Raw genomic sequence first — 26,813 nt, forward strand, 5'->3', positions numbered from 1 at the left:
ATTGCAGTGTGAAATATGAACGTCTCTGGCATGCAAGAAACAAACCAAAACTATAAAAAAATACAGAAATGAAACCACAGACAAATGTAACACTAGTTGGGAGACTCTTACATCAGTCCCAACTTGTACTCCATCATGAGATGTGGCTCTCCCATAAATATATCACACACACCCCTTTGTTAAACAGCTGAATGATGGCAGTTTTCAAATACTCTAGTAAAAGGCATAGGTGCTGACTAATGGAGAGTAAACTATACAAATAAAGAAACTTGCATACTAATTATGCTCCCAAACATTTAATGGGTATAGCAACCAACGTTTCGGCACGCAGTGCTTTCTGAAGAAGGTACTGCGTGCCAAAATGTTGGATGCTATACCCATTAAATGATCGGGAGCATAATTGATTAGTGTGCAACTTTCTTTTTATAGTATTCAAATACTTACCATTAAGAACGTCCTCAAACCAGATGCTCTAGTGTGTCTAGGGCAAGGTTGGAACTTTGTAAGAATTCCTCAGTTATTCTGCGCTCTGGCACACTCAGACGAGAGTGCTCTGAAATTGGAGTAATAATAATAATAATAATAATAATAATATGCCATTTAGCAGACACTTTTATCCAAAGCGACTTACAGTCATGCGTGCATACATTTTTTGTGTATGGGTGGTCCCGTAGATAGCCAGAGTGAATTTACGAACGCACCCGTTGTAGGAAGGGAAAGCGCTGAGTCTGCTAGGATAAGATGACAGTGTAATAAAGTGTGGGAAAGACAGATACTACCACATGCCTGTGTAGTCCATTTCAGTGTGTGAATGAATATTACCTGTCTTGTTGCCCTGAACTCCATCTGTAGTTTAAGAGGAGCATGGAGGCCCTGAATGTTCCTAAGAGTTAAAAAATCCATCTTGTCCTGGTTTAGCTGGAACTGGAAAAACAACTCAAAACCTATTACACTCAGGTTTATGCACAGTTCATTTAAAAAAGGAGGTATAGTGTCCAAACTAAACACAATCTTATGGAAGTTCAGTTATTCATGTACGAGTGCATTTCTTATGGAGCTACATGTGTTTGTGAATAGGTAAGGCCAGTTATAAACCAAGCTTAGGTCTCCCGTTTTTTTCTCTGAGAGTTCCAGTGGATGACTGGGGAGTAGCTCGTTCCTCACACTGGAAAACCTGTAGCGACAGCAACACAAGACATACAGTTTGAATCACTGGGTATCAGTGAAAGGGCCTTGGCCAATAACTTTTTTATTGAATATGTGGTGTGATGTGGCTGACACTCACCCGCTTCGGAACGTGTCCTGGACGCCATAAGATCCTGCTTGGAGACCTGTGACTGGAACACTGTCCTTCAGATGAGCACGTAGTCCACGGCAATTCTGCAATTCAGATAAATATTTGTATAGTCATACAGACGCCAGGGGGCTGTAGAAAATGTAAGTACTTCAATGTCTGAGTGATGATTTAGGTTAGCTAGCAAGTTAATTATGGTAGAGAAAGATGGCCCAAGATCTGTGTTTAGAGGCATCCTGTCCTACATCCGTCTACTGTACGGTCCTCACAAGTTCTGTCATAATTATGCCTATTTATTATTAATTATCGCCCACTTATAAAACTTATCTTCTTAAAATCTGATTTTAAACCTAACCACACTGCTAACCTTACATTTACATTTTAGTCATTTAGCAGAGGCTCTTATCCAGAGCGACTTACAGTTAGTGAATGCATACATAATAGTTTTTTTCATACTGTTCCCCGGTGGGAAACGAACCCACATCCCTGCCGGCCAAACCCTCCCCTACCTTGGACGACGCTGGACCAATTGTGCGCCGCCCATGGGTCTCCCGGTCGCGGCCGGCTGCAACAGAGCCTGGACTCGAACCTGGATCTCTAGTGGCACAGCTACTCTAGTGTGTCTAGGGCAAGGTTGGAACTTTGTAAGAATTCCTCAGTTATTCTGCGCTCTGGCAAACTCAGACGAGTGCCACTCGGGAGACCTTATGCCTAACCTTAAATTAAGACAAAAAACACATTTTTGTAGCCAATTTTGGCTGTGTCTGTGGAATCTGACTTTGTTATCTAATGGATAACTATTGTACTGACTTCTCTTCTCAAGTGAAATTAGTTGCTGTCTGAATTTCTCCATCTTTGGGGAGCAGATAAGGCAACCAGAGTTGTAAGCAAGTACACAATCAAAGACACTGATAACTAACTAGCTAGCAATTCAACTTACAATCATTTTGCTAGCTTAGGACATTTAGCAAGGTAACTAGCTAGCTAGCAAATTCCTAGAGAACTTGATGTAGCTGGCTAGCTAACTAGTATGGATCATTGGTATGGATGGATCAAACAAAGCTAGCTGGCTACTATAACGGTAAATGGTTAGCTAACGTTAGCTATATACTTATCTAGCTAGTTAGCTGTAACATTGTCTTTGACCTCTCGAAATGGTATCAGTATGAAAAGCTTTTCTAGAGTAATATGCTATATGGCACTGGGTTATAAGAAATAGTTACAAAGCTAGCTAGCAACCTACTCGAAATACTCACCATGGCTGCTGTCTTGTCATTCAATCGAACAAATGCTGACTGGCTACATCCGGTGTAGACTCTGGAACTAGCTAGCGTCGAGCGACTCCTAGATAGAGACTTGGTTTGTCTCTAAACTGTAGCGATTGACTGTAGCCAAAACATTTAAATTGTCTAGGAAATAAAACCACAAGCAGCCCAAAGTGAAGTCAATGTTATAATACGCTACATTTTACAATCAAAGCATAGCGATGCTGTTGAATATGTAGCTGTATATACAAAAATATTCCTATCCTTACCATAAGGGGGTATAGCTCAGTGGTAGAGCATTTGACTGCAGATCAAGAGGTCCCCGGTTCAAATCCGGGTGCCCCCTCATTTTTGTGATTTTTTAGCCCTAGTTATAGACAACACTGATGGACCATAAGCAATATTGGGTTTGAATGTTGTTTTTGACAACAGTAACTTCGAAAAAATAGGTAGTTTAATTGCACAATCGTGGGTTATTGTTACGAATCTTGCCCTGGAGGCAGAACTGAACAATTTCCGCTAGATGGGATAGCTGCAAAGTCAAACGTAGCTATATTTTACAAATTCATGAAAACAACATTTTGCTGTTTGGTCTTAATTTAAGGTTAGGGTTAGTAGTGTGGTTAAGGTTAGGTTTAAAATCTGATTTGATTACTTAGTGGCTGTGTCAGCTAGTGAACACTCTGCAGAGCCTCTTCCAGAACAATATTCATGCCGAAAAAGGCTAACCTGCTTTAGAAGAGTCCAAAAAGCAATCAATCTATAGTATATTAATGCCAACACTTTTTTTTATATTGTCCCCATCCAAGGAATATCTTCAAGTTATAGTAATGTATAACAAAGGCAAAGGACATGATCTTGGTCAAACAGGAGGTTAACAACATCAAAGGAAATCTAAGAAAATATATATTTTTATAAAAATGTAATCATGATAACCATACAATTACAAAATGCGGTACGAAATATCACTCAGGACAGTGAAAACAGTGGAAATAGATGCTTTTTGCATAATGCTCTTGTCAATAAAACAGTCATATTCCAGGTCCAGTAAAGTGAGCTGTGACATGGTCCCTCTGGCTCAAACCAAGTTGAATATTTGTCTTTATGAGTGTTGGTACATCCACTTAGCTAGCAGTCCTGGTCACAGCAGCACTTCTTCCTTGCATAGAATCTCCATCAGCAAGCAAGCAGAAATCCAAAGCACTTTCTGTATTGAAATAGCTAGGGTCTCTCCCCTTCACTTTCAGTGTTGATCAGAGTTCATCCTTCTCCAGGCTGGGATCATCTCTTTGAGGCTCTTGCTGACATCTGCAAATGGCACTCTGGTCTGAAGGCTGGGGCACCAGCTCCATGTCTGGATGTAGTGTGGGACGGCTCGTCTGACGCTCAGAGTACATCTGTTATGACAGGAGAAAACTTCCTCAGCTGGGTTTCTTTTATCAATGATAAGAATGCTACCTTAATATATCTGAGCTGATTTAGCATTGGCATGCATAGCATAAAGACAATACCAGGAGGTAATTACCTGTAGCACACTGTAATAGTAACAGTACAGTCTGTTCGGTTGTACCAGCTCTCTTACAATTGCCTGGCCTGCTTTAGCGATCGCCTGTGCTTCAGCATCATTCTCCTGCAGGGAAAATAAAGACATTAATATCTTAATCAAATATCCACAAAAACACAGCTAAATCCTAATGGTAACAACATGCATTTGCATTGCAAGCAGACAAACATGCAAATGGTGGCAAATACATATTGACACACATTGACATGCACTCCTTGGCATGTCCTTCCTTAACATGCATTTACTGCTTGGCATACGACCGCAAGGCACTACAGAGGGTAGTGTGTACGGCCCAGTACATCACTGGGGCCAAGCTCCCTGCCATGCAGGACCTCTATACCAGGCGGTGTCAGAGGAAGGCCCTAAAAATGGTCAAAGACTCCAGCAACCCAAGTCATAGATTGTTCACTCTGCTACCGCACGCCAAGCGGTACTGATGCACTAAGTTTGGAACCAGCAGGACCCTGAACAACTTCTACTCCCCCAAAACATTAGACTACTAAATAGTTAACCAAATAGCAACCCGGACTATCTGCATTGACCCCCTTTGCACTAACTATTTTGCATACGCTGCTGCTACTGCTTATTATCTATCCTGTTGCCTAGTCACTTTACCCCTACCTACAGTGCATTCAGAAAGTATTCATACCCCTTGAGTTTTTCCCCATTTTGTTACGTTACAGCCTTATTCTAAAATTGATACAATTGTTTTCTCTCCTCATCAATCTACACACAATACCCCATAATGACAAAGCAAAAACAAGTTTTGAGAAAATGTTACAAATGTATTAAACATTTAACTGAAATATCACATTTACATAAGAATTCAGACCCTTTACTCAGTAATTTGTTGTAGCACCTTTGGCAGCTATTACAGCCTTGAGTCTTCTTGGGTATGGAGCTACAAGCTTGGCACACCTGTATTTGGGGAGCTTCTCCCATTCTTCTCTGCAGATCCTCTCAAGCTCTGTCAGGTTGGATGGGGAGCGTCGCTGCACAGCTATTTTCAGGTCTCTCCAGATATGTTCGATCTGGTTCAAGTCCAGGCTTTATCTGGGCCACTCAAGGACATTCAGAGACTTGTCCCAAAGCCCCTCCTGCGTTGTTTTGGCTGTGTGCTTAGGGTCGTTGTCCTGTTGGAAGGTGAACCTTCGCCCCAGTCTGAAGTCCTGAGTGCTCTGGAGCAGGTTTTCATCAAGGATCTCTCTGTACTTTGCTCCGTTCATCTTTCCCTCGATCCTGACTAATCTCCCAGTCCCTGAAGCTGAAAAACATCCCCAGAGCATAATGCTGCCACCACCACGCTCCACTGTAGGGATGGTGCCAGGTTTCCTCCAGACGTGATGCTTGGCATTCATTCAAGTTCAATCTTGGTTTCATCAGACCAGAGAATCTTATTTCTCATGGTCTGAGAGTCCTTTAGGTGCCTTTTGGCAAACTCCAAGTGGGCTGTCATGTGCCTTTTAATGAGGAGTGGCATCCGTCTGGCCACTCTACCATAAAGACCTGATTGGTGGACTGCTGCAGAGATGGTTGTCCTTCTGGAAGGTTCTCCCATCTCCACAGAGGAACTCTGGAGCTCTGTCAGAGTGACCATAGGGTTCTTGGTCACCTCCCTGACCAAGGCCCTTTTCCCCCGATTGTTCAGTTTGGCTGGGCGACCAGCTCTAGGAAGAGTCTTGGTGATTCCAAACTTCTTCCATTTAAGAATGATGGAGGCCACTATGTTCTTGGGGACCTTCAATGCTGCAGAATTATTTTGGTACCTGTTACGGATACAGGTATCCTGTGTCTTTTTGTGTTTTTCCTCTCCTTCTGCCCTAATCACAGGTGTCCTGTATGTTCCTGATTGGTGGTCGTTGGGGTGTCTGCTGATTGCTGAGGTGGACCAATCAGTGGACATTCCTCTGCATTGCACCACCTGTTTCTGGTTTTTCAATCACACATCCCATTGTTTAAAAGCCAGTCAGTTGTGTTTGTAGAGAGAGACTATTTCCGTATGCGAGTATGAATACTGTGGTGTCCTGTGTACGCACTCATTTGCTGGTTACTCTGTTTGGTAACTTTGTTAGAGACTATTTTCCGTATGCGAGTATGGATACTGTGGTGTCCTGTGTTTTGTGTACTCACTCATTTGCTGGTTACTCTGTTTGGTAACTTTGTTGCGTGTTTCTGGGAAAAGGGGAATTTAAGCAAGTTGCCCTTGGGCATACATTACCCGTAGGAAGAAAACTGTCTAAAAACACTAGTTAGACCTGAGCGGACCACCCACTGTAATTTTTGTATGATTAGCAGTAGCTTAGCGGTTCTTGAGGCAGGCAAGATCAGTTTAGGTTTTTTTTACACTATTGTTTCATTTCTTGGGTCCTGCTCAGCCCTTTTTCCCAAACCTTTACCGTGTGTTCAAAAATAAACATTTTTATGTTTGACGGTACTTTATGGTTGTCGTGTAGTTTTTGTTCTCACTGTTCCATGTCACGATTCTAATTTACATGAATTATGTTACGGGTCTCTTGTCCATCCACCATAGATGTTTAAAGCCACGGGGTTCGTAACAGTACCCTTCCCCAGATCTGTGCCTCGACACAATCCTGTCCCGGAGCTCTACGGACAATTCCTTTGACCTCATGGCTTGGTTTTTGCTCTGACATGCACTGTCAACTGTTGGACCTTATATAGACAGGTGTGTGCCTTTCCAAATCATGTGCAATTATTTGAATTTACCACAAGTGGACTCCAATCAAGTTGTAAAAAAATCTCAAGGATGATCAATGGAAACAGGACCTGCACCTGAGCTCAATTTCGAGTCTCATAGCAAAGGGTCTGAATACTTATGTAAATAAGGTATCTTTTTTTTTTAAATACATTTGCAAAAAATTCTAAAAACATTTAATTTAATCAATTGTAGAATAAGGCTTTAACGTAACAAAATGTGGAAAGTGATGGGGTCTGAATACTTTCCGAATGCACTGTATATAGCCAAGATATCTTTACTCATTGTTTATTTATTCGTCGTTATCTTTCTATTATTTTTATTGCTGCATTGTTGGGAAGGGCCCATAAGTATGCATTTTACTGTTAGTTTACACCTGTTTATGTGACAAATAAAATTGTATTTGACTCTCCCATCTTACCTTAGCCCACTCAATCATTTGGATGAGGTCGGAGAGACTCCTCTTCACAGGGATGTAGTGGGTGCCTGGCTTCAGATGGGTGTAGAAATGCTCATAATATGGTGAGTTCTGCTTCAGCACCAGACTGTTCCCCAGCATCAGGTAAGGGAACCTGTAAGCTGCCACTGTGCCATCCACGTTCACCTGATACTTATACTGTAAATGGGAGAGGGAACTGAAGGTGTCACAGTTCTGAATTTTACAAAAACTTCAACAATGGCTAACATTTATTTATCTTCTCACTACTCAGTACTCACACATGTAAAATCTGTATTTAAATTGAAAACTGCTGGCTTTGGGTGACTGGAGTGTTCAGAATGTTCCCTCACCTTGAAGAAGTCAAAGAATCCAACAAGATTTGCTTTGCCCAGATCCTTCTCCCTTTCCCTGAAAAAGAACCAGCCAGTGATCCCGGCGTCTAGCAGCTCTGGGTATTTCTTGGACAGAGTGACCAGGTGTAGGCGCTCTTCACGACTGTCCCGGCCACGGAAGAAGGCCTGTTCTGTTTTGTTGGCCCAAGGGGGACCTAGACGCCAAGGAAACAGAGTAAGGTTATTGCAAGTAATGAGGTGTAAGTAAGCAGAATGAGGTTAAGGGATAGTGTATGAGGTTATACGTCTTACCTGTGTTGCCTTGGACTGACAGCAGGTCATTGGAAACGCCCCTCATGGTCTCCAGGGTGGAGTGAGTGATGTCGTAGGTGGGCAGGATGATGTCTCGGGTGTCTGTGGAGCCGCACCAGGAGATGATTGGAACAGGCCCAGGATCGTCATCTGCTTTCCTCGTTTCCATTGGCCAGTCTCCCACATTGATGTAAAATTCCACATCAGGCAGCCTCACCTTTCAATTCAAATTCAGAGACAAAGACAGGGGTACTCAGTTTATGCTGAACAATGAACTAAACAATTACAATTATATTGAAAATACGGTATTATGAGAGTTTCAGGCAAGGGACAAAGTATAACAAAACAGTTCAGAAAGGAACATGATCATACTTCTTGATGAAAGGACAGAGACCTGTCCCCTCCCCCACAAAGCGACGATTTACCTTCCTGGCTAGTGATAGTAACATCTCATCAGAGAACATCTTGAAGTCAGTATATTTTCCCAGCGAGCGACGGTACACCTGGTTGTTGAGGACAGCGTAGTGAATGAGACCTCCTCTGTTGGAGAAGCGGCGGGGAACTTCCTGTAGGAGGCGCTGCAGGTCAATGGAGGGGAAGGCACTGAAGTCCCTCTGGATCTGGGGTTCCTCAGCAGGACACTGCATTATGCTCTGCCAGGTAGGAACATCATGCTCTGGGCAGTCACAGTACTCATGATAGACTGGGCCTGAGTATATACAACCAAAGGGATGCATCATGTGGAAGCAGTGAGAATAGATCAAATGTACAACATACTGCCATCTAGCCAAGTGTTTCCCAGCTCCTCGAGTACCCCCAACAGTACATATTTTTGTTGTGGCCTCGTACAAGCACAACTGATTCTACTTGTCAACTAATCATTAAGCCCTTGACAAGTTGAATCATGTGTTTTTGTACGGGGCTACAATAAAAACACAGGCATACTTTGATGAGGAGTTCACTGGTATTTTCTGTCAAATTATCACACTAATCTGCTTTCATTGAAATAATCGGTGAAAGTTAGCCATTGACTGATATAGATACCTTGTAGGGTGTAAGGTGACTTGGCAACGTGACTGTCTCTGTAGAGTACTTCGACCTTCAGTCCCTTGAGGATACTGCCATACAGACGGTACCTCATCAGAAAAGAACCATCTCCTCTGTCCAGGGGGAGGGGGACATGGATGCGGACATGCTCCTTCTGTGAGAGTGAGGTAATTTTCACTCTGAACGAGTCTTTACCTACATGTAAAGAGAAATACAATTAGATAGATGGATCACCTCTATAATGGGAACAACAATGTAGCCATAGGCACAATTAGAGATGGGGTAGTTTTCAGTCTGCAAAGACTAAGCTAACTAGGGGAATAAAATTGTCCCCAATCATGGACATTGTTTAAGAGTTTGATTTTGTGCATCAATAAAACATTGGCTAGAGCAACAAAAACCTGTATTTAGTAGATTACAAATTCCCATTGTATATGAGATCTCAATTTATATAGGGGTGAAATGCCTTGAAATGGATGGGTTGCTAAAAAGTTTCCCCAAAGACAACTTTGATAAGGGATGGACTTCCAGCAGATATGAAATTCATGAAATTATTGGGTGCATTCGAGCTGATCACTTTTGTCAAGTCTTTCAAAGTGTGTTGCATTCTGGGATAAAATTGTTTGACTTGCGTCTACATTTCAACTGCATGAACTTTACAAAAATCATGAAATCAAAGGTCATGAAGTTTTGACTGCAAGTTTCTGCAGTTGCTCTTCGCCAACTTCCTCCTGCAGCCATCACCTGCATTGTGACAGGCGCTATTGTCAAGCAATCATGAGGGTGTTTTTATTTGACCAAAGACGTGACTGAAACAGGAACCAATTTGATGCAATTCATGTGTAGCCTACAGTGAATAAATACATGTGATTGAGTCTATCCCTCACTAATTGATTGTATAATGCACATGTGATTTCAGTTTGCGAGTGTGTGATATGGGTGTTGGATAAATGTTTTTTCGACATTATAAAGAAAAGCTTTATAAACAATGTCAAAGCTGTCATATTGATCTGAGCCTTGCTGTTGTAAAACCACATTAGTTTCCGACTTTCGGCTGTCGCAGATGCACCTCCCCCGACGTCACTCAACTTTCGTCTACAGTCTGTTGCTTTCGCTTTACCACTCAAACGCGCTAATTGACTTCAGGTAATTGTGCAGTTTATCAACAACACTTACCTGGAGAGAGGGTGAAGTTTTCCCCAGCTGAGTTGACAGCCTGGATGATGAAATATCGGACGGGCAAAACGACTTTGGGGTCGAGCCCTGGACCCCAAAGAAGACATTTTTCAGGACCGACTTCACTAGCTTGACAAAACGGAAAGTCACTACAACTTGTGGATAATATTAAAACTATACAAACTAACGGAAATACACTCTGTATAGGGTTGAGTAGATCATCTTTAAGAGTCATAGTTAATTTCCTAAAGTAGACTAGCTAGCTAATATTTATGTTTAGGGTACCAACTATTCAGGCATAATCTCGTCTTCAGAGAAGGGGGGGTTAGTTTTGATATGGCGGAGTGTGATTGGACGATGGATGGACTCGTGGGTATTGAGGAATTTTGATGAAATACACACAGGAAAAAGCATTTGTTTACACAGACCAAATATCGATGGGATATTACAGAATAATACCGTATATTACGCGCTTTTAATTAAACCAGATTCGTTTATTGTCGCTCGAACTTTTTTCCAGACTGTTAATGTACCATGAAAATATCCTCGGTGTAGTCCACTGGGATCCATACTTTAGTTCCGCTAACGCACACTAGTCATAAAGCAACAGTAAATAGGTTTAACAACATTTTTGAAATTATTAATGATTCAATTATTTAAACAATTACATTATTAATTGTGCTTATGTGTGCAACGCAGGGCTCTACGGTGCGACCATTTTACTCGCATATACAGTGGGGGAAAAAAGTATTTAGTCAGCCACCAATTGTGCAAGTTCTCCCACTTAAAAAGATGAGAGAGGCCTGTAATTTTCATCATAGGTACACGTCAACTATGACAGACAAAATGAGAGAAAAAAATCCAGAAAATCACATTGTAGGATTTTTTATGAATTTATTTGCAAATTATGGTGGAAAATAAGTATTTGGTCAATAACAAAAGTTTCTCAATACTTTGTTATATACCCTTTGTTGGCAATGACACAGGTCAAACGTTTTCTGTAAGTCTTCACAAGGTTTTCACACACTGTGGCTGGTATTTTGGCCCATTCCTCCATGCAGATCTCCTCCAGAGCAGTGATGTTTTGGGGCTGTCGCTGGGCAACACGGACTTTCAACTCCCTCCAAAGATTTTCTATGGGGTTGAGATCTGGAGACTGGCTAGGCCACTCCAGGACCTTGAAATGCTTCTTACGAAGCCACTCCTTCGTTGCCCAGGCGGTGTGTTTGGAATCATTGTCATGCTGGAAGACACAGCCACGTTTCATCTTCAATGCCCTTGCTTATGGAAGGAGGTTTTCACTCAAAATCTCACGATACATGGCCCCATTCATTCTTTCCTTTACACGGATCAGTCGTCCTGGTCCCTTTGCAGAAAAGCATCCCCAAAGCATGATGTTTCCACCCCCATGCTTCACAGTAGGTATGGTGTTCTTTGGATGCAACTCAGCATTCTTTGTCCTCCAAACACGACGAGTTGAGTTTTTACCAAAAAGTTCTATTTTGGTTTCATCTGACCATATGACATTCTCCCAATCCTCTTCTGGATCATCCGAATGCACTCTAGCAAACTTCAGACGGGCCTGGACATGTACTGGCTTAAGCAGGGGACACGTCTGGCACTGCAGGATTTGAGTCCCTGGCGGTGTAGTGTGTTACTGATGGTAGGCTTTGTTACTTTGGTCCCAGCTCTCTGCAGGTCATTCACTAGGTCCCCCCGTGTGGTTCTGGGATTTTTGCTCACCGTTCTTGTGATCATTTTGACCCCACAGGGTGAGATCTTGCGTGGAGCCCCAGATCGAGGGAGATTATCAGTGGTCTTGTATGTCTTCCATTTCCTAATAATTGCTCCCACAGTTGATTTCTTCAAACCAAGCTGCTTACCTATTGCAGATTCAGTCTTCCCAGCCTGGTGCAGGTCTACAATTTTGTTTCTGGTGTCCTTTGACAGCTCTTTGGTCTTGGCCATAGTGGAGTTTGGAGTGTGACTGTTTGAGGTTGTGGACAGGTGTCTTTTATACTGATAACAAGTTCAAACAGGTGCCATTAATACAGGTAACGAGTGGAGGACAGAGGAGCCTCTTAAAGAAGAAGTTACAGGTCTGTGAGAGCCAGAAATTTTGCTTGTTTGTAGGTGACCAAATACTTATTTTCCACCATAATTTGCAAATAAATTCATAAAAAATCCTACAATGTGATTTTCTGGATTTTTTTTCCTCAATTTGTCTGTCATAGTTGACGTGTACCTATGATGAAAATTACAGGCCTCTCTCATCTTTTTAAGTGGGAGAACATGCACAATTGGTGGCTGACTAAATACTTTTTTTCCCCACTGTACGCCTAAATACGTTGCTGTGCGACCTGGATTTTTTTTTTTTAGGAGCACCAGTGAAACTAGAAAAATTAAAGATTTTAGTTTTATTACCTCAAATATTTTTCATTGTGCTCCTACATTTGTGTTCACCTACATTTTTCAACTTAGCCACGCACACGTGCTCCTTGTAAAAAAGGTCAGCATAGAGCCCTGCAACAGTGGAGGAGATGTGATGAAGTTGGCTACAATAGTAAAATATGGATTCAATTAATGCACAGATTTAGTCCCGTTTTATTCATGTTTTTCAACAATACACAGGCCTGTAAGAAATTATTTTCACTAAAACATATTACAAAATGAAAATATTTGCACAATGTTACTCAAAACATTACCCCTTTGCTAGAGCATTGACTCTTTCTCCCAATCATCACTGCTCAAGTTGTACTCTCCATCTGTAGTTGTATCTGAGTCATACTCCTCAAAGTCTGACAAACTGGAGCTCCTGATGGGAAGTTGTTCCATGAGGCCTGGAATGAACTGTGACGTCTGATCAATGATAAGTGAATTTGAAATCTCTGTGGGCAAAATTGATGACTCATTGAACCGTAGAGGCCGGGGCAATGTCAGGCTCTTAGGGCTTAGGATGCGGTCTGTTCTATTTCGACTAACAGAGGTTCTCTGGCTCAGTATGCAAGAAAAAGCTCTGGAAAGGGTCCTGTGTGGGCAACCAAGGTCCCTTGGCCCTCTGATATCCTCCAGACTCCTTAGGTCCCTTGTGGAGGCCATATCAGTTCCTGTAGAGATGTGCCTGTTTTTTGATGTTCGGTTTGAGTAAATGTTGGTGACAGAGATGGAGTGGCCATGTTTCAGGCCAAAATCTGTAGTGGTTGGAGAGATACCAGAGTATGAGTGCTGTGTGAGTTTAAAACAGCCAGTTGTACTCCTATCTGATCTACTGTCCTTACCTAATGAGCTAAAGAAGGCATCTTCATTCTCTGTGTTGAGGCTAACATGACTGGGTCTAGAACTTGTGGAATCAATCTGGGATTCTTTTACAACAGATTGACTACTAAAATAGGGTGAATGTGGATAATTTGTTCTACTTAATTCTTCCTTTGACAGTGATGGGTTTCCATTTTTATCTATTGATATTGTGTGTCTTTCTTTGTCTTGAATATCTAACTGGGCATCCTTGGATGCTATTTTAATGGTAGACATTGTCGGCTCATTGCAGCCTCTGTTCTGTAGTCTTAGATGACCTGCCACATTATGTTGAAGGTCAATCGGTTTTAGCACTTCTTCGACCTCTGGACCCCTGCTCTTCCCTGTCCCTCTATTCTCACTGATGTCACTAGCTCCCTCAAGTGTTGAGGGCACAGTTTTCCCCTTTCTAACAAGCAACACACTCTTTTCCTCAATTCGTTTGCTACTGAATGTCATTCTGAGGCGATTCATTATCTGATCTACTTTGCGGTTGCTTCTGTATCCAGTGGGCTCTTTTTCAGTTCTCTCAGAGATATGAGTTGCGCCCTGATCAAGCAGACCCAAGCTATTCTTTCTATTACGAAATGCAAACAAACCCTTTTTTGAAATCTGCTGTTTAAGCTGACTGATATGATGTATTTCACTATCATTAATCTCTGAACCAATCGCTTTTATTCTTTCCTCTGTCATCAAATGTTTTCTGACTGCTGGGGCACTATGTGTACACTCATGGGATCTGGTGAGATTAGTCATATGATCTGGTGAAACCGGGGGGCTGTGAAGAGGTGACTGAGGCCGGTGGGAGGCCCTGGAGCTGAGGCTGGAGAGAGAATGAGTCGTAACTGCCAGGTTGGGACCTTTGTCATATACACCTGTATAATAAGCATGGTGTTTGAACATTCTTTGGTTATTAGATTGAATGGAGGCATTCGTCTGCAGTTTCCTCTGTGGTAAACCAACCTGGGCTGCTAAATTATGCTGCTTCGCCAACATGTTGATTCTCTCAGAAGATGACAGCCATCTTGTGTTATTGGGTGGCAAGTAGAGGGAGTTATTGTCACCAGCGGTTAAATGTCTATCAAGTGACTTGGCCCTGTTAGAGCATTTTGGACTATCAGGTGCTGTAGCTAAAGTGTTCTTAGACATGGAGAGAGAGTTAAATATCAAAGATGAGCTTAATCTGGTACTATTTTCAGGAGGGTAATGAGACGGTGTGGTGTGAAGCAGGGTTCTGCTGAGGCTCTGGGGTGGAGCACACTGTAGGTCAGAGGCAGGGAACAAGGTGGGATGACTACTTGAAATGTGCTGTCTCAAGGTGACTTGACTCTCTCTGTGGTCAGAGGAGGGGAGGCCGGAGGCTTGAGCTTGGGTCTCTACATGATGGGAGGTGGGCAGTGTGGTGGAGCTGCTTGGTCTTAGCAAGGAGAACGTTCCTGGCGACTCCACACTCCATGGCCTGATCAAGGACAAATGGCGAGCTGGTGTTACGGCCCGACCAAAGGTCTTCTGAAGCGGACTTCTCTTCACGTTAGAAAACTGAAGCTTTGGAGGTCCATGTGGGCTGTGAAAGGGAAAGGTTTTTACCTCAGGGGAAATACTCCCCACAGTGTCAGTCCTGGGTAGGGACTGCTGTTGAAGTTCAAGGCAGGGGGTGGACATGTCAGGGTGGTGGGCACTGATGGGGCTGCTACATATGTTCAGAGTTGGGCTGTTAGAGGGAATAGACATTTTCAATTCAGCTGATGGTTGGATGTGTTCTCTCCATTGGATAGATGTGCAATCCTCATGCTTCACTGGAGGCTGGCTGACTGGTTCTGATGCTGGTCCAGTTACTCTAGAATTGTCTTGGTCCTCTCTCTGAGTGGTGCTGCAGTGAGCCTGACCTATGGCCATGGAAGAGAACAAGATTGACATTCACTTTTGGCACATCTGTTTACATTGGTATGTCTTTTCTAGGAAACCAGCCTATTTGAGAGATACCTAATCTTATTTCCTGTATTAAGTATGTTTAAATATCAGACCAAAGATTACAGAAAAAAAAGCCAGCTAAACTTATATGGCTCCATTTGTATGTACATGGGTTACAGAATGGTCTGTTTTAGTGTATGTTTCACTCCCCACCCAACTGGGAGCCACTGTAGCTGATGTGACAATCATAAAGGTTACTATCTGTCCTTTAGTGAAGAACCAGGGGAGGATTCGAGCCATTAAACACCTGTGGAGCTCTCCTGCTTTCCACCTGTTTCCAGTGGATCTGTGAACCTCTTCACTGTTTTACCCTCTGAGAAGGCAGCAGGTTCAATCACCTATAAATCATAGAAAGAGAGTTATGTATGCAAGTCATGTCTATTTTTAGACATGACCTGCTTTCTGGTGCAAACATACAATAAAATCCAAACACTAGTCTAGACAATTGTAAATTAGCACATGAAAGAAAGCGAGTTGAGCCATGTAAAAGGGTTAACGGCTCCAGGAAGAGAAAAGCACATGGTAGTATTGTCAGAGGGGAGGAACATTTTAACTCACCTGCTGAAGTGAAACAAACATTCCTCAATGGTGAAACGAAAGACATTAAGCTTAAAGTCTTTCAAACTTAAAATAATCTCTACAGTAGGCTTGGCACCAGGAACAGAAATCACTGATTCACAATCACATGTATGCAGGTGAGTACTGAGGACAATGACAATTGATCTTGTTTATGTTCTCTTGTGGTATCTGCAGTAGTAGACCATAAAATGTCGCCCCAGAATTTAAAGGTGCACTATGCAGAAATCGCTCCACCATTTCCTGGTTGCAAAAATTCTAATAGTTTGCCTAATTTCAGCCATTGTGTAGAGAATAATTGTACCATCTATACCGCTGTGAAATATGTTTTCCATAACCCAACATCTTTTATTTTCATCTGTCTGAAGCTGGTGTACAAAACCAAAAGTAAAATAGGCAAAACTAAACTTAAGAACGGGAAGCATAGAAATAGTGCACACAGAACATATCTACTGCTTCTTAGACTTGCTTTCAATGAGAATGACCGATCTATAACTCACATTTCTATGTGAATTTTGTGGGTCTACCAAAAAGTAACATATTGCAGCTTTAATGTTGAGTGTAGCTATGTCATCCATAAAGGTAAAACCATGTTTTAAGATTAGTTAGAATGCCATGATAATTCGAAAACTGAAATTATCAAGAACTATAACTGATATTGTTTCAACTTTGGTCTCAGGCTCTAGATGACGACCTCCAGCAGTCTCCTCTTTGAAGAGCAGTTCCTGTGCTATATCTGTCTGGATGTCTTCACTGAGCCAGTCTCTACTTCATGTGGACACAACTTCTGCATGGCCTGTATCACAAAGTACTGGGATAGCAATGACTTGTGCCAGTGTCCAATGTGTAAGGAGTCATTCTACAGGAGGCCTGAGTTTCGCATCAATACTTTCATTTCTGAGCTGGCTGCTCAGTTCAGGGAGTCAGTTCAAGTTAAAGCTATCATCAACCAAGAACAATGCCCTTTTCAACTCCTATACATCCCCCTGTGACGTCTGCGCTGAGATGAAGCTCAAGGCCCTGAAGTCCTCCCTGGTGTGTCAGACCTCTTACTGTGAGACTCACCTGGAGCCTCATCAGAGAGTTGCAGCTTTAAAGAGACACAAGCTGATCGAACCCTGTGGAGAACCTGGAAGACAGGATGTGTAAGAAGCATGACAGACACCTGGAGCTGTTCTGTAGGACTGACCAAATGTGTCTTTGTGTCTTGTGCTTGAAAACAGACCACATGACTCATGACACTGTCCCTATAGAGGAAGAGTGTGGAGAGAGGAAGGCTCAGCTGGGGAGGACTGAGGCAGAAGTTCAGCAGATGATCCAGGAGCAACTGCAGGAGGTTGTAGAGGTCAAACAATCAGTAAAGCTCAGCAAGAGTTGCAGAGAGCGAGATATCAAAAAGTGTGCAGGTCTTCACTGATCTGGTGTTACTCCATTGAGAGAAGCCAGGCTGAGCTCATTGGGTGATTGAGGAGAAGCAGAAAGCAGGCTGAAGGGTTCATTAAAGAGCTGGAGCAGGAAATCACTGAGCTATAGAGAAGAAGCACTGAGCTGGTACAGCTCTCAAACACTGAAGACCACCTCCACCTCCTCCAAAGCTCCCCATCCATGTGCACCCCTCCATCCACCAAGGACTGGTCTGATACCAGTGTTCACAGTGATCTGAGTGTGGAGACTGTGAGGAGAGCCGTTTCTCAGCTGGAGGAGACACTGAATAAAGAGATGGAGAAGCTGAAGAGGATTTGGCAGTATGCATTGGCTGTGACTCTGGACCCTCATGCAGAACGTCCCTCTCTCATCCTGTCTGAGGATGGGAAACAAGTGAGAGTTGGAGGCATCAGACCGAATCTTCCTAACAACCCAGAAAGGTTTGATCATGTTGTCATTGTATTGGGAAAGGAGGGCTTCTCGTCAGGGAGATTTTACTATGAGGTGAAGGTTAAGGGGAAGATTGAGTGGGATGTAGGAGTGGCCAGAGTCCATCAACAGGAAGGGGAATATCTCACTGACCCCTAAGAATGGATACTGGACTGTGATCCTGAAGGATGGGAGTAAATACACAGTGTGCCTTCCCATCTGTCCTCCTCTTCCTGAGAGAGAAGCCTCAGAAGGTTGGGGTGTTTGTGGATTATGAAGAGGGTCAGGTCTCCTTTTATGATGTGGAGGCTAGGGCTCATATCTACTCTTTCACTAGGCTGCACCTTCACTGAGAAACTCTATCCATACTTTAGCCCTTACTTGAATAATGATGGTAAAAACTCTGCGCCTCTAATCATCTCTCCTGTCAATCACACAGAATGAGTTTCAATCCAATTGACTTGTAAAATATCAATATTTTTCTTTTTGATAGTGATGTGTCAATGAATAGGGATTGAAGTGTACTAAAGTTACATGTAATCTATGGCTGGGCAATATGGCCTAAAAGTAATATCTACATTTTTTCCCCCAGAAATGTGGACGATTCACGATATATCTTGATTTTTCTTGATTTTCTCGAAACAAACAAAAAAAGACCAAGACATAATTCAAATAAGTGTTTTCTTTATTTAAATGAAGAGATAAACAATGCCTCTTGTCTTTCTGTATCAACTAGGCCTATATGCAAAACAAACACATGAACAACATCACTTGCCAGGCTGTCATCATAGTACATAAGATTTTGAAAACATGCCTCATGTATCCCTGAAAATGTGCAAAATAACAAAACGAATACTAAATTGCTGTCAAACAAAACAATGTTATTTTACTTTGCTCCTATAAGTTTCTGGAGAGGAACACAAGCCTGTCTACTGACTCTGGCTTGAGGCATGCCCTGTGGCATGTTCCAATGTTCCCACCTGTGCTGAAGACCCTCTCCGAAGGGGCACTTATAGCAGGAATGCATAGGTACTTATTTGCAAGATTGCTCAGTCTTGTGAACTTGGCCTCATGGAGCTTCCACCACTCAAGTGGGTCTGTGTCAGGGGACATCAAGTAGCTTGACAGCTGATGTGTCCTCCTCTGACTGGGAGGCAGACGGCACTGTCTTCATGAAGAAGCTTGCAAGTGTTTTCTTGCTCTTAGCCACAGGTTCAGCTTCTTCTTCTTGGCGCACTCGCTCAGCTGTGCCAGGCTGAGGTGTGCTTTTTCTCAGCTAGCAGAGACTGGAGTTTCAAAACAGTTCTTTGTTTGATGCCCTCAACCTTGTCGTGTGCTATGTACAGTGGGGAAAAAAAGTATTTAGTCAGCCACCAATTGTGCAAGTTCTCCCACTTAAAAAGATGAGAGAGGCCTGTAATTTTCATCATAGGTACACGTCAACTATGACAGAAAATCACATTGTAGGATTTTAAATGAATTTATTTGCAAATTATGGTGGAAAATATGTATTTGGTCAATAACAAAAGTTTCTCAATACTTTGTTATATACCCTTTGATGGCAATGACACAGGTCAAACGTTTTCTGTAAGTCTTCACAAGGTTTTCACACACTGTTGCTGGTATTTTGGCCCATTCCTCCATGCAGATCTCCTCTAGAGCAGTGATGTTTTGGGGCTGTCGCTGGGCAACACGGACTTTCAACTCCCTCCAAAGATTTTCTATGGGGTTGAGATCTGGAGACTGGCTAGGCCACTCCAGGACCTTGAAATGCTTCTTACGAAGCCACTCCTTCGTTGCCCGGGCGGTGTGTTTGGGATCATTGTCATGCTGAAAGACCCAGCCACGTTTCATCTTCAATGCCCTTGCTGATGGAAGGAGGTTTTCACTCAAAATCTCACGATACATGGCCCCATTCATTCTTTCCTTTACACGGATCAGTCGTCCTGGTCCCTTTGCAGAAAAACAGTCCCAAAGCATGATGTTTCCACCCCCATGCTTCACAGTAGGTATGGTGTTCTTTGGATGCAACTCAGCATTCTTTGTCCTCCAAACACGACGAGTTGAGTTTTTACCAAAAAGTTATATTTTGGTTTCATCTGGCCATATGACATTCTCCCAATCCTCTTCTGGATCATCCAAATGCACTCTAGCAAACTTCAGACGGGCCTGGACATGTACTGGCTTAAGCAGGGGGACACGTCTGGCACTGCAGGATTTGAGTCCCTGGCGGCGTAGTGTGTTACTGATGGTAGGCTTTGTTACTTTGGTCCCAGCTCTCTGCAGGTCATTCACTAGGTCCCCCTGTGTGGTTCTGGGATTTTTGCTCACCGTTCTTGTGATCATTTTGACCCCACGGGGTGAGATCTTGCGTGGAGCCCCAGATCGAGGGAGATTATCAGTGGTCTTGTATGTCTTCCATTTCCTAATAATTGCTCCCACAGTTGATTTCTTCAAACCAAGCTGCTTACCTATTGCAGATTCAGTCTTCCCAGCCTGGTGCAGGTCTACAATTTTGTTTCTGGTGTCCTTTGACAGTTCTTTGGTCTTGGCCATAGTGGAGTTTGGAGTGTGACTGTTTGAGGTTGTGGACAGGTGTCTTTTATACTGATAACAAGTTCAAACAGGTGCCATTAATACAGGTAACGAGTGGAGGACAGAGGAGCCTCTTAAAGAAGAAGTTACAGGTCTGTGAGAGCCAGAAATCTTGCTTGTTTGTAGGTGACCAAATACTTATTTCCCACCATAATATGCAAATAAATTCATTAAAAGTCCTACAATGTGATTTTCTGGATTTTTATTTTTTTTATTTTTTTTTATTTCACCTTTATTTAACCAGGTAAACCAGTTGAGAACAAGTTCTCATTTACAACTGCGACCTGGCAAATAAAGGATTCTCAATTTGTCTGTCATAGTTGACGTGTACCTATGATTAAAATTACAGGCCTCTCTCATCTTTTTAAGTGGGTGAACTTGCACAATTGGTGGCTGACTAAATACTTTTTTCCCCCACTGTATGTAGTCGTGAACCAGGGATCTATCAGTGAGGCCGTATCCAGGAGGTCATCTATGGCAGGGTCATCGTACTTGTAATTTAGATACTCCAGTGTGGCGCTCTTGATTTGTTTTGTGAGATCGTTCTCACCCTCCTCTGGCTGCAGGAGGCTGGTGTTGAAGAGCTGTAGCACAGGCAGGAGGCTGGGGTTGAAGAGCTGTAGCACAGGCAGGAGGCTGGGGTTGAAGAGCTGTAGCACAGGCAGGAGGCTGGTGTTGAAGAGCTGTAGCACAGGCAGGAGGCTGGGGTTGAAGAGCTGTAGCACAGGCAGGAGGCTGGTGTTGAAGAGCTGTAGCACAGGCAGGAGGCTGGTGTTGAAGAGCTGTAGCACAGGCAGGAGGCTGGGGTTGAAGAGCTGTAGCACAGGCAGGAGGCTGGGGTTGAAGAGATGTAGCACAGGCAGGAGGCTGGTGTTGAAGAGCTGTAGCACAGGCTTGAGGTAAGAGATGCTAACGTAGTCTTCACCAGACAGCACGTCAGTGAATTCTTGTAGTGGGCTTATGGCTTTGTTCACTGTCTCCAAAACGTCGATATCCTGGCAGCTGGGCACCAGGTGCCTGCTTTTCTTCTCTGAGCCTAGGACCCGGGCTATAGCCTTCTCCTGCTCGTTCAACCATCTTCTGTCTTGAACCCCACCTGGTTGGGGACTCTGTGATGAGCTGGTGAGTGGGTAGACTGAGCTCAGCCTGTACCAAAACCATATCTCTCCTCTTCTTCCAGCTGAAAGAGAAGTAACATTTCCTGATAAGCCTTATTTCTATTTGAAAAATAAAACATATTGGCAAAAACTCACCCTGCATAATATTATTATTACTACAAGAAGGAACACACACAAATACTGGTCTATTCTATTGTTCAGGAATGTTTGACCATTGTAGCTGTTTGCATAGGCCTATATGTTTACATATTTAATCGTTTTGATTGAAAATGTATTTAAATCAAACAATTACATTTAGTCCATATTGTTGTTATTATTTAAACATGCCTGTGGTTAATTTACTATTGGATTGGTAGAATTACAAACAGTTATTTGGTTAAAAAAATTGATTACAGCTGGTCTGAAGATAATTTATTTTGAATCCATTTTCATTATCCAATGGCACACTTACCGATGGCGAGGTGAATGAAGCCTGTGTCCAAAGCACTGCAGGCGGGTCCACTTGTTCAAGCGCAATGCTTTTATCATGTTGCTCCCGCTGTCGGTTGTCATGCACACCTGTCTGTCTTCGCTCAGCTTCCACGATGCCAGTGAGTCTTTGATAACCTGGGCTATTATTTCACACGTATGGTCATCGGGGAAGTAGGATGTCTGGAGGCATACATTTAGCAATGTCCATGCTTCATCTATATAGTGGACTGTCAAGCTTAGGTATGGCTCCGACGTTCTGCTCGACCATAGATCGGTTGTGGTGGAAAAGTACGAAATTAGCCAGCTTCTCAGTGACTCTTTCGCGGGTAGCAATGTATCACGGTGGCAATGCTTCTTCCGCAAGATACTTGCGGCTTGGTAGCTGATATTTGGGGTCAATTGTGTTCAGCAGCTTTTTGAAGCCAGGCTTTTCCACTGTATAGATGGGGACCAGATCTTTTGCTATGTGATAGGTCACCGGATCTGTTATCTCCTTTCACCTTAAACTTTTCTTGTCATATGGGATGACGTTTGAAAATGATGCGGCTATGGTATATTGATGACTGGAAACATCAGCATCGCGTAGTTTCAAGCATTCCTCCCATTCCACTGTGTGTTTCTGTCTCGGGTGCTGGAAAAGGTTAGTTGTGCAGCCACACACTTTGCACAGGACATTGGTTTGACGAACATCTGACCTCTCAAACCCGAACCACTTCCATAGGACAGAACAAACATTGCTACCCTTTTTGGGAATGATTTCATTCCCACGAGAGGCTGAGCTGGCTTCCTCACTGTCCATTTTGGTAGAATGCCTGCCGCTACACTTCATGGTCGTGGTTACAACTCGGGAAAGGCTGTCCAGGATTGTGATTTGTGGACAACTTTTGTGCATGTGCTGGGACGCCGTTGGGGCATGGTTCGGTTCACTATGGGCTGACAGAGAGCGAGATGTCGCATTTGCCAACGTTATAATGTAAACCCTCGTACATTTTTCTTTAATAGATTCTTGCGATACATCCATTTGGCATATCGCACAAAAACACAAATTAGAATTAATCGAATTAAATCGATATATCGCCCAGCCCTAATGTGATCATGTGATAGTTGGTGTTATCATGTTGTTGGGTTGGTTTGAGTAAGGTGCCTGACAAGATTGTAATATGATTTTAGGGACTGGATTCAATCCGTATCGCGGAGGATTTCTGATTCAGCCGTCATATGCAGCGTTTACCGCGAATGCAGTCTCCACGAACGCGGGAACATTAACTTTAAATTTAAATCGAGCTATAACGCAGATCTTTTGCATACTTCGGAAATACGGATTGATTCCAGCCTGAGGTCTACTACAGATGATATGATGGTGTCTTTTTTGGTTTTGCTACATCATCTGACATTTTTTAACTTCTTACAAATAAAAACATATTTTGACCACTGATACCTGTCTGAAATTAAAATAATATGAATCTTATTTACTGTTAAAACAGGGAAATAAAGGAGTAATTACAGACTATTTTCTTGAATAATGCATCAGATTACCTGTTTTGCATTCTAATTCCATCCCATAAATCCAGACTCTTCAGGCAGTAAATGGACAGTCTCTCTAGACATCCGCTTTGCCTCCCACAATTGTCAAACGCTGCAATTTAACAGCGTAGGTACATAGAACGTCAGTTTGACATACAGGAACTACCTTATCCGCTTGAGTGCAAAAAAGTAGCTCACAAGATGGTTATTTTTAATGAGTGCATTTCGAAAGTGGCTAGTTTGCATCAACTACCTTTACTAAAACCACAACAAAGGTTTTGCGTGCGAACTTTGGTTTCGAATCGTGACATTCTGGCATGTCTGCCTCGTGGTTTGTTGGGAGAGTTGTCTGTCTGAATTGAACCCACTGAACAATTTTTTTCCCCCTTATCAAATTTGCCAAAAAAAAGTATGTCATTGAAACCAGACCCTAGTCACTGTTGCATAGGGTTGGGTTTTCGAGACTACTAAATGGACGCCATTAATGCGAGTGAGCAGAGTGGGATGCTAGCTAGATCTACTCAGGTTTTTCTAATACTAGCCAGCTAGCTTCACATTCCAACACAGGCTTCATCCATGTTACGAAGGTGGATATTGATCGTGCACCCGCGGCTTAGTCGAGCCGGGCTTGTAACTGTGCGTTCATGTCCCACGTGGCTAGCCAAATGCCGAACTCTCCATTGTGACTGAAACATCAATCCATGGGCGAGTCACTGCCACATTAACTTTTCTTTCATTTTGATTTCGGCAGAAATGTTATCTTGCAAATTCAGCAGGATATGGTGTGGAATACGCTATTAGAAGTGCCTTTCTTTTATTACGTATAGTTAATGTAATATGATAGGCATTTTAATATTACTATTTTTAACACAACAAAAAACATTTAATGAATACAATATTTAATCAGTCATCTTCAGCAAATGAATGGGATGATGACGGACATTTTGAGAGAGGGAGGGAATCTGATTTCATTGGTCTTTAACTCGCTGCTTAGACACTTCATTCAGGACCCCATGTAGCTAAATTGGTAGAGCATGGCGCTTGCAACGCCATGGGTTGTGAGTTCGTTTCCCACGGGGGGCCAGTATGAAAATGTATGCACTCACCTAACTGTAAGTCGCTCTGGATAAGAGCGTCTGCTAAATGACTAAAATGTAAATGTAAAATGATAAGTGGAGTTAGACCAGAATTAGCCCAAAGTTAGCCTGGCCAGGAGCAGCTTAGTTCTAAAGGACTCGTTGCCATAGATATTTATTGGACTAAAAGGTCGTGTTGAACTCAGAGTTGACCAAAGTTGGCTCACTAACACCTATCTCAAGCCGTTGTACACCACTCTGGTCATATACCCCCAGTTTCCTATCTGGAGGGAGGTATCTACTGTAATGCTGGTTAGTGAAAGGTTAAGAGCCACAAAACACACAATACACATTTTAAAACAGCCTTAGAGACTATGAAACTGTTATCCTCAATGTTGATCCTTCATATTTGAAGAGATTCGCCTTGTTTTTGTGATTCGATTTCGTGTGTGTGTGTGTGGTATTTGAATCAATATTTGCATTCAACTTTTGAGTTCATCAAAAGCTATGGACCAATCTCATAACTCAACAATAAATGCAACTCCCAATAAATCAATATTTAAGTTCAATATTAAAGTCTTCTCAAGAACTGTCACAAGCTGCTGAGTTTACTCAAGCATGTGTTCATGGGCGTGGAAACCTGTTGAGGTTACACACAGCTGTTAAATAGGCTCCCTGAAGGTGTGTAATATGTGAACTTTGGCGCAGTGTATGCCCAAAGATAAGAGGAACCCCCAGGCACTGGTTACTACACCCCTACTGAGGGTCATTATGCTCTATCCAGGGCTGTTCAACCCCGGTCCTGGAGGGCTGAACCACTTCTGGTTTTCATCCTCACCTTCTAATCAGGAACTAATTCAGACCTGGGACACCAGGCCAGTGAAGTGAACTACCAGGTAGAAACAAAAACCAGAAGCGTTTCGGCACTTCAGGACTGGAATTTAACAGACCTGAGTCTAGTCTGTACCTTACTATCCTCTGAGTCATCCTTAATGGGCTCTTCCTCTGTGTGCACCTCCTTGGTGAGCCCATCCTCTGTGTACACCTCCTTGGTGAGCCCATCCTCTGTGTACACCTCCTTGGTGAGCCCATCCTCTGCGTACACCTCCTTGGTGAGCCCATCCTCTGTGTGCACCTCCTTGGTGAGCCCCTCTGTGTGCACCTCCTTGGTGAGCCCATCCTCTGTGTGCACCTCCTTGGTGAGCCCCTCCTCTGTGTGCACCTCCTTGGTGAGCTCCTCTGCAAGCTCACCTATTTGCTCCTCCACATGCTTTGCCTCAGTACTCTTGTCTTCGCAGCTTGGTTCTCTAGAGGATGGGAAGAAAACATGCATTAGAATATCACTGTACCCTAATTTCATACTCATACTTTAATCTGCTTGTTTCTACCATGTTTTGTAAATGTGCTAGCTACTTAATTGTGACAAAGGCTCACCCATTGTTATGGCTGTGGCTCTTGTCTTTTCCTCCCGTGTCTCTGCTGCCCCTGATAGGGACCCTGAGGCTGAACATGGAGCTGAGACGGCCTCGCAGAGTTGTATGTCTTCCACTCCGCTCATCCTTCCCTTTTATTGGCTTACTTCTCACAGTTTGGTGCTCTGACAAATGACAGAATGGTTGAAATATCATTCAGGAGAAGCAGCACTGAATGCTGAGAACTACGATAGCCAAAAATATAAAGAATAGGACTGCATTGACCTGAACCCTTATTAGTAGCAGCAATATCTACAGTCGTTGTCAAAAGTTTTGAGAATGACACAAATATTAATTTTCACAAAGTCTGCTGCCTCAGTTTTAATGGCAATTTGCATATACTCCAGAATGTCATGAAGAGTGATCTTTGCCATGAAAATGAACTTAATCCCAAAAAAACTTTTCCACTGCATTTCAGCCCTGCCACCAAAGGACCAGCTGACATCATGTCAGTGATTCTCTCATTAAACACGGGTGAGAGTGTTGACGAGGACAAGGCTGGAGATCACTCTGTCATGCTGATTGAGTTAGAATAACAGACTGGAAGCTTTAAAAGGAGGGTGGTGCTTGAAATCATTGTTCTTCCTCTGTTAACCATGGTTACCTGCAAGGAAACACGTGCCGTCATCATTGCTTTGCACAAAAAGGGCTTCACAAGCAAGGATATTGCTGCTAGTAAGATTGCACCTAAATCAATCATTTATCGGATCATCAAGAACT

At 42.9% G+C, this 26,813-nt stretch overlaps 2 protein-coding genes, 1 long non-coding RNA gene, 1 other non-coding gene and 1 pseudogene across 4 annotated transcripts in view; 2 read left to right on the forward strand and 3 right to left on the reverse strand.

Annotated features, from left to right (window-relative positions):
• Window positions 1-631: 631 nt before the first annotated feature.
• Window positions 632-2,767, reverse strand: LOC121541918. Its single transcript, XR_005995805.2, has 3 exons — window positions 2,551-2,767; window positions 1,286-1,380; window positions 632-1,174 (listed from the first exon to the last, which is right to left on the reverse strand). It is a non-coding gene; the product is annotated as an uncharacterized LOC121541918 (long non-coding RNA).
• A 66-nt stretch (window positions 2,768-2,833) lies between these two features.
• trnac-gca lies at window positions 2,834-2,905 on the forward strand. Its single transcript has one exon. It is a non-coding gene; the product is annotated as a tRNA-Cys (tRNA).
• Window positions 2,906-3,327: 422 nt separating this feature from the next.
• LOC121541241 (protein O-glucosyltransferase 3) lies at window positions 3,328-10,693 on the reverse strand. The gene is made up of 8 exons (XM_041850220.2): window positions 10,143-10,693; window positions 8,964-9,161; window positions 8,345-8,628; window positions 7,920-8,136; window positions 7,626-7,822; window positions 7,258-7,452; window positions 4,085-4,189; window positions 3,328-3,956 (listed from the first exon to the last, which is right to left on the reverse strand). The coding sequence occupies exons 1-8, from the start codon at window positions 10,375-10,377 to the stop codon at window positions 3,813-3,815; spliced, it is 1,575 nt and encodes a 524-aa protein (XP_041706154.1). The 5' UTR covers window positions 10,378-10,693; the 3' UTR covers window positions 3,328-3,812.
• A 1,909-nt stretch (window positions 10,694-12,602) lies between these two features.
• Window positions 12,603-26,813, reverse strand: part of LOC121541327 — a 50,098-nt gene continuing 35,887 nt past the window's right edge. The window contains 4 exon segments of the mRNA XM_045207942.1: window positions 12,603-15,322; window positions 15,655-15,745; window positions 25,589-25,928; window positions 26,056-26,218. Of these exon segments, the coding sequence (XP_045063877.1) occupies window positions 12,855-15,322; window positions 15,655-15,745; window positions 25,589-25,928; window positions 26,056-26,218 (3,062 nt within the window). The 3' untranslated portion in view covers window positions 12,603-12,854.
• LOC121541919 lies at window positions 16,506-19,208 on the forward strand (annotated as a pseudogene).

The sequence above is a fragment of the Coregonus clupeaformis genome, chromosome 27 (genome assembly GCF_020615455.1).
Source record: "Coregonus clupeaformis isolate EN_2021a chromosome 27, ASM2061545v1, whole genome shotgun sequence".
Classification (NCBI taxonomy): Eukaryota; Metazoa; Chordata; class Actinopteri; order Salmoniformes; family Salmonidae; genus Coregonus; species Coregonus clupeaformis.

Excerpts from the sequence above, each read along its gene's own strand:
- LOC121541241 (XM_041850220.2), bottom strand. The coding sequence starts at position 10,377 with ATGACTCTTAAAGATGATCTACTCAACCCTATACAGAGTGTATTTCCG. Across the intron at positions 8,629-8,963 it reads GTCACCTTACACCCTACAAG|GCCCAGTCTATCATGAGTAC; the intron begins GTATCTATATCA and ends GTATATACTCAG. Across the intron at positions 3,957-4,084 it reads ACTATTACAGTGTGCTACAG|ATGTACTCTGAGCGTCAGAC; the intron begins GTAATTACCTCC and ends CTGTCATAACAG.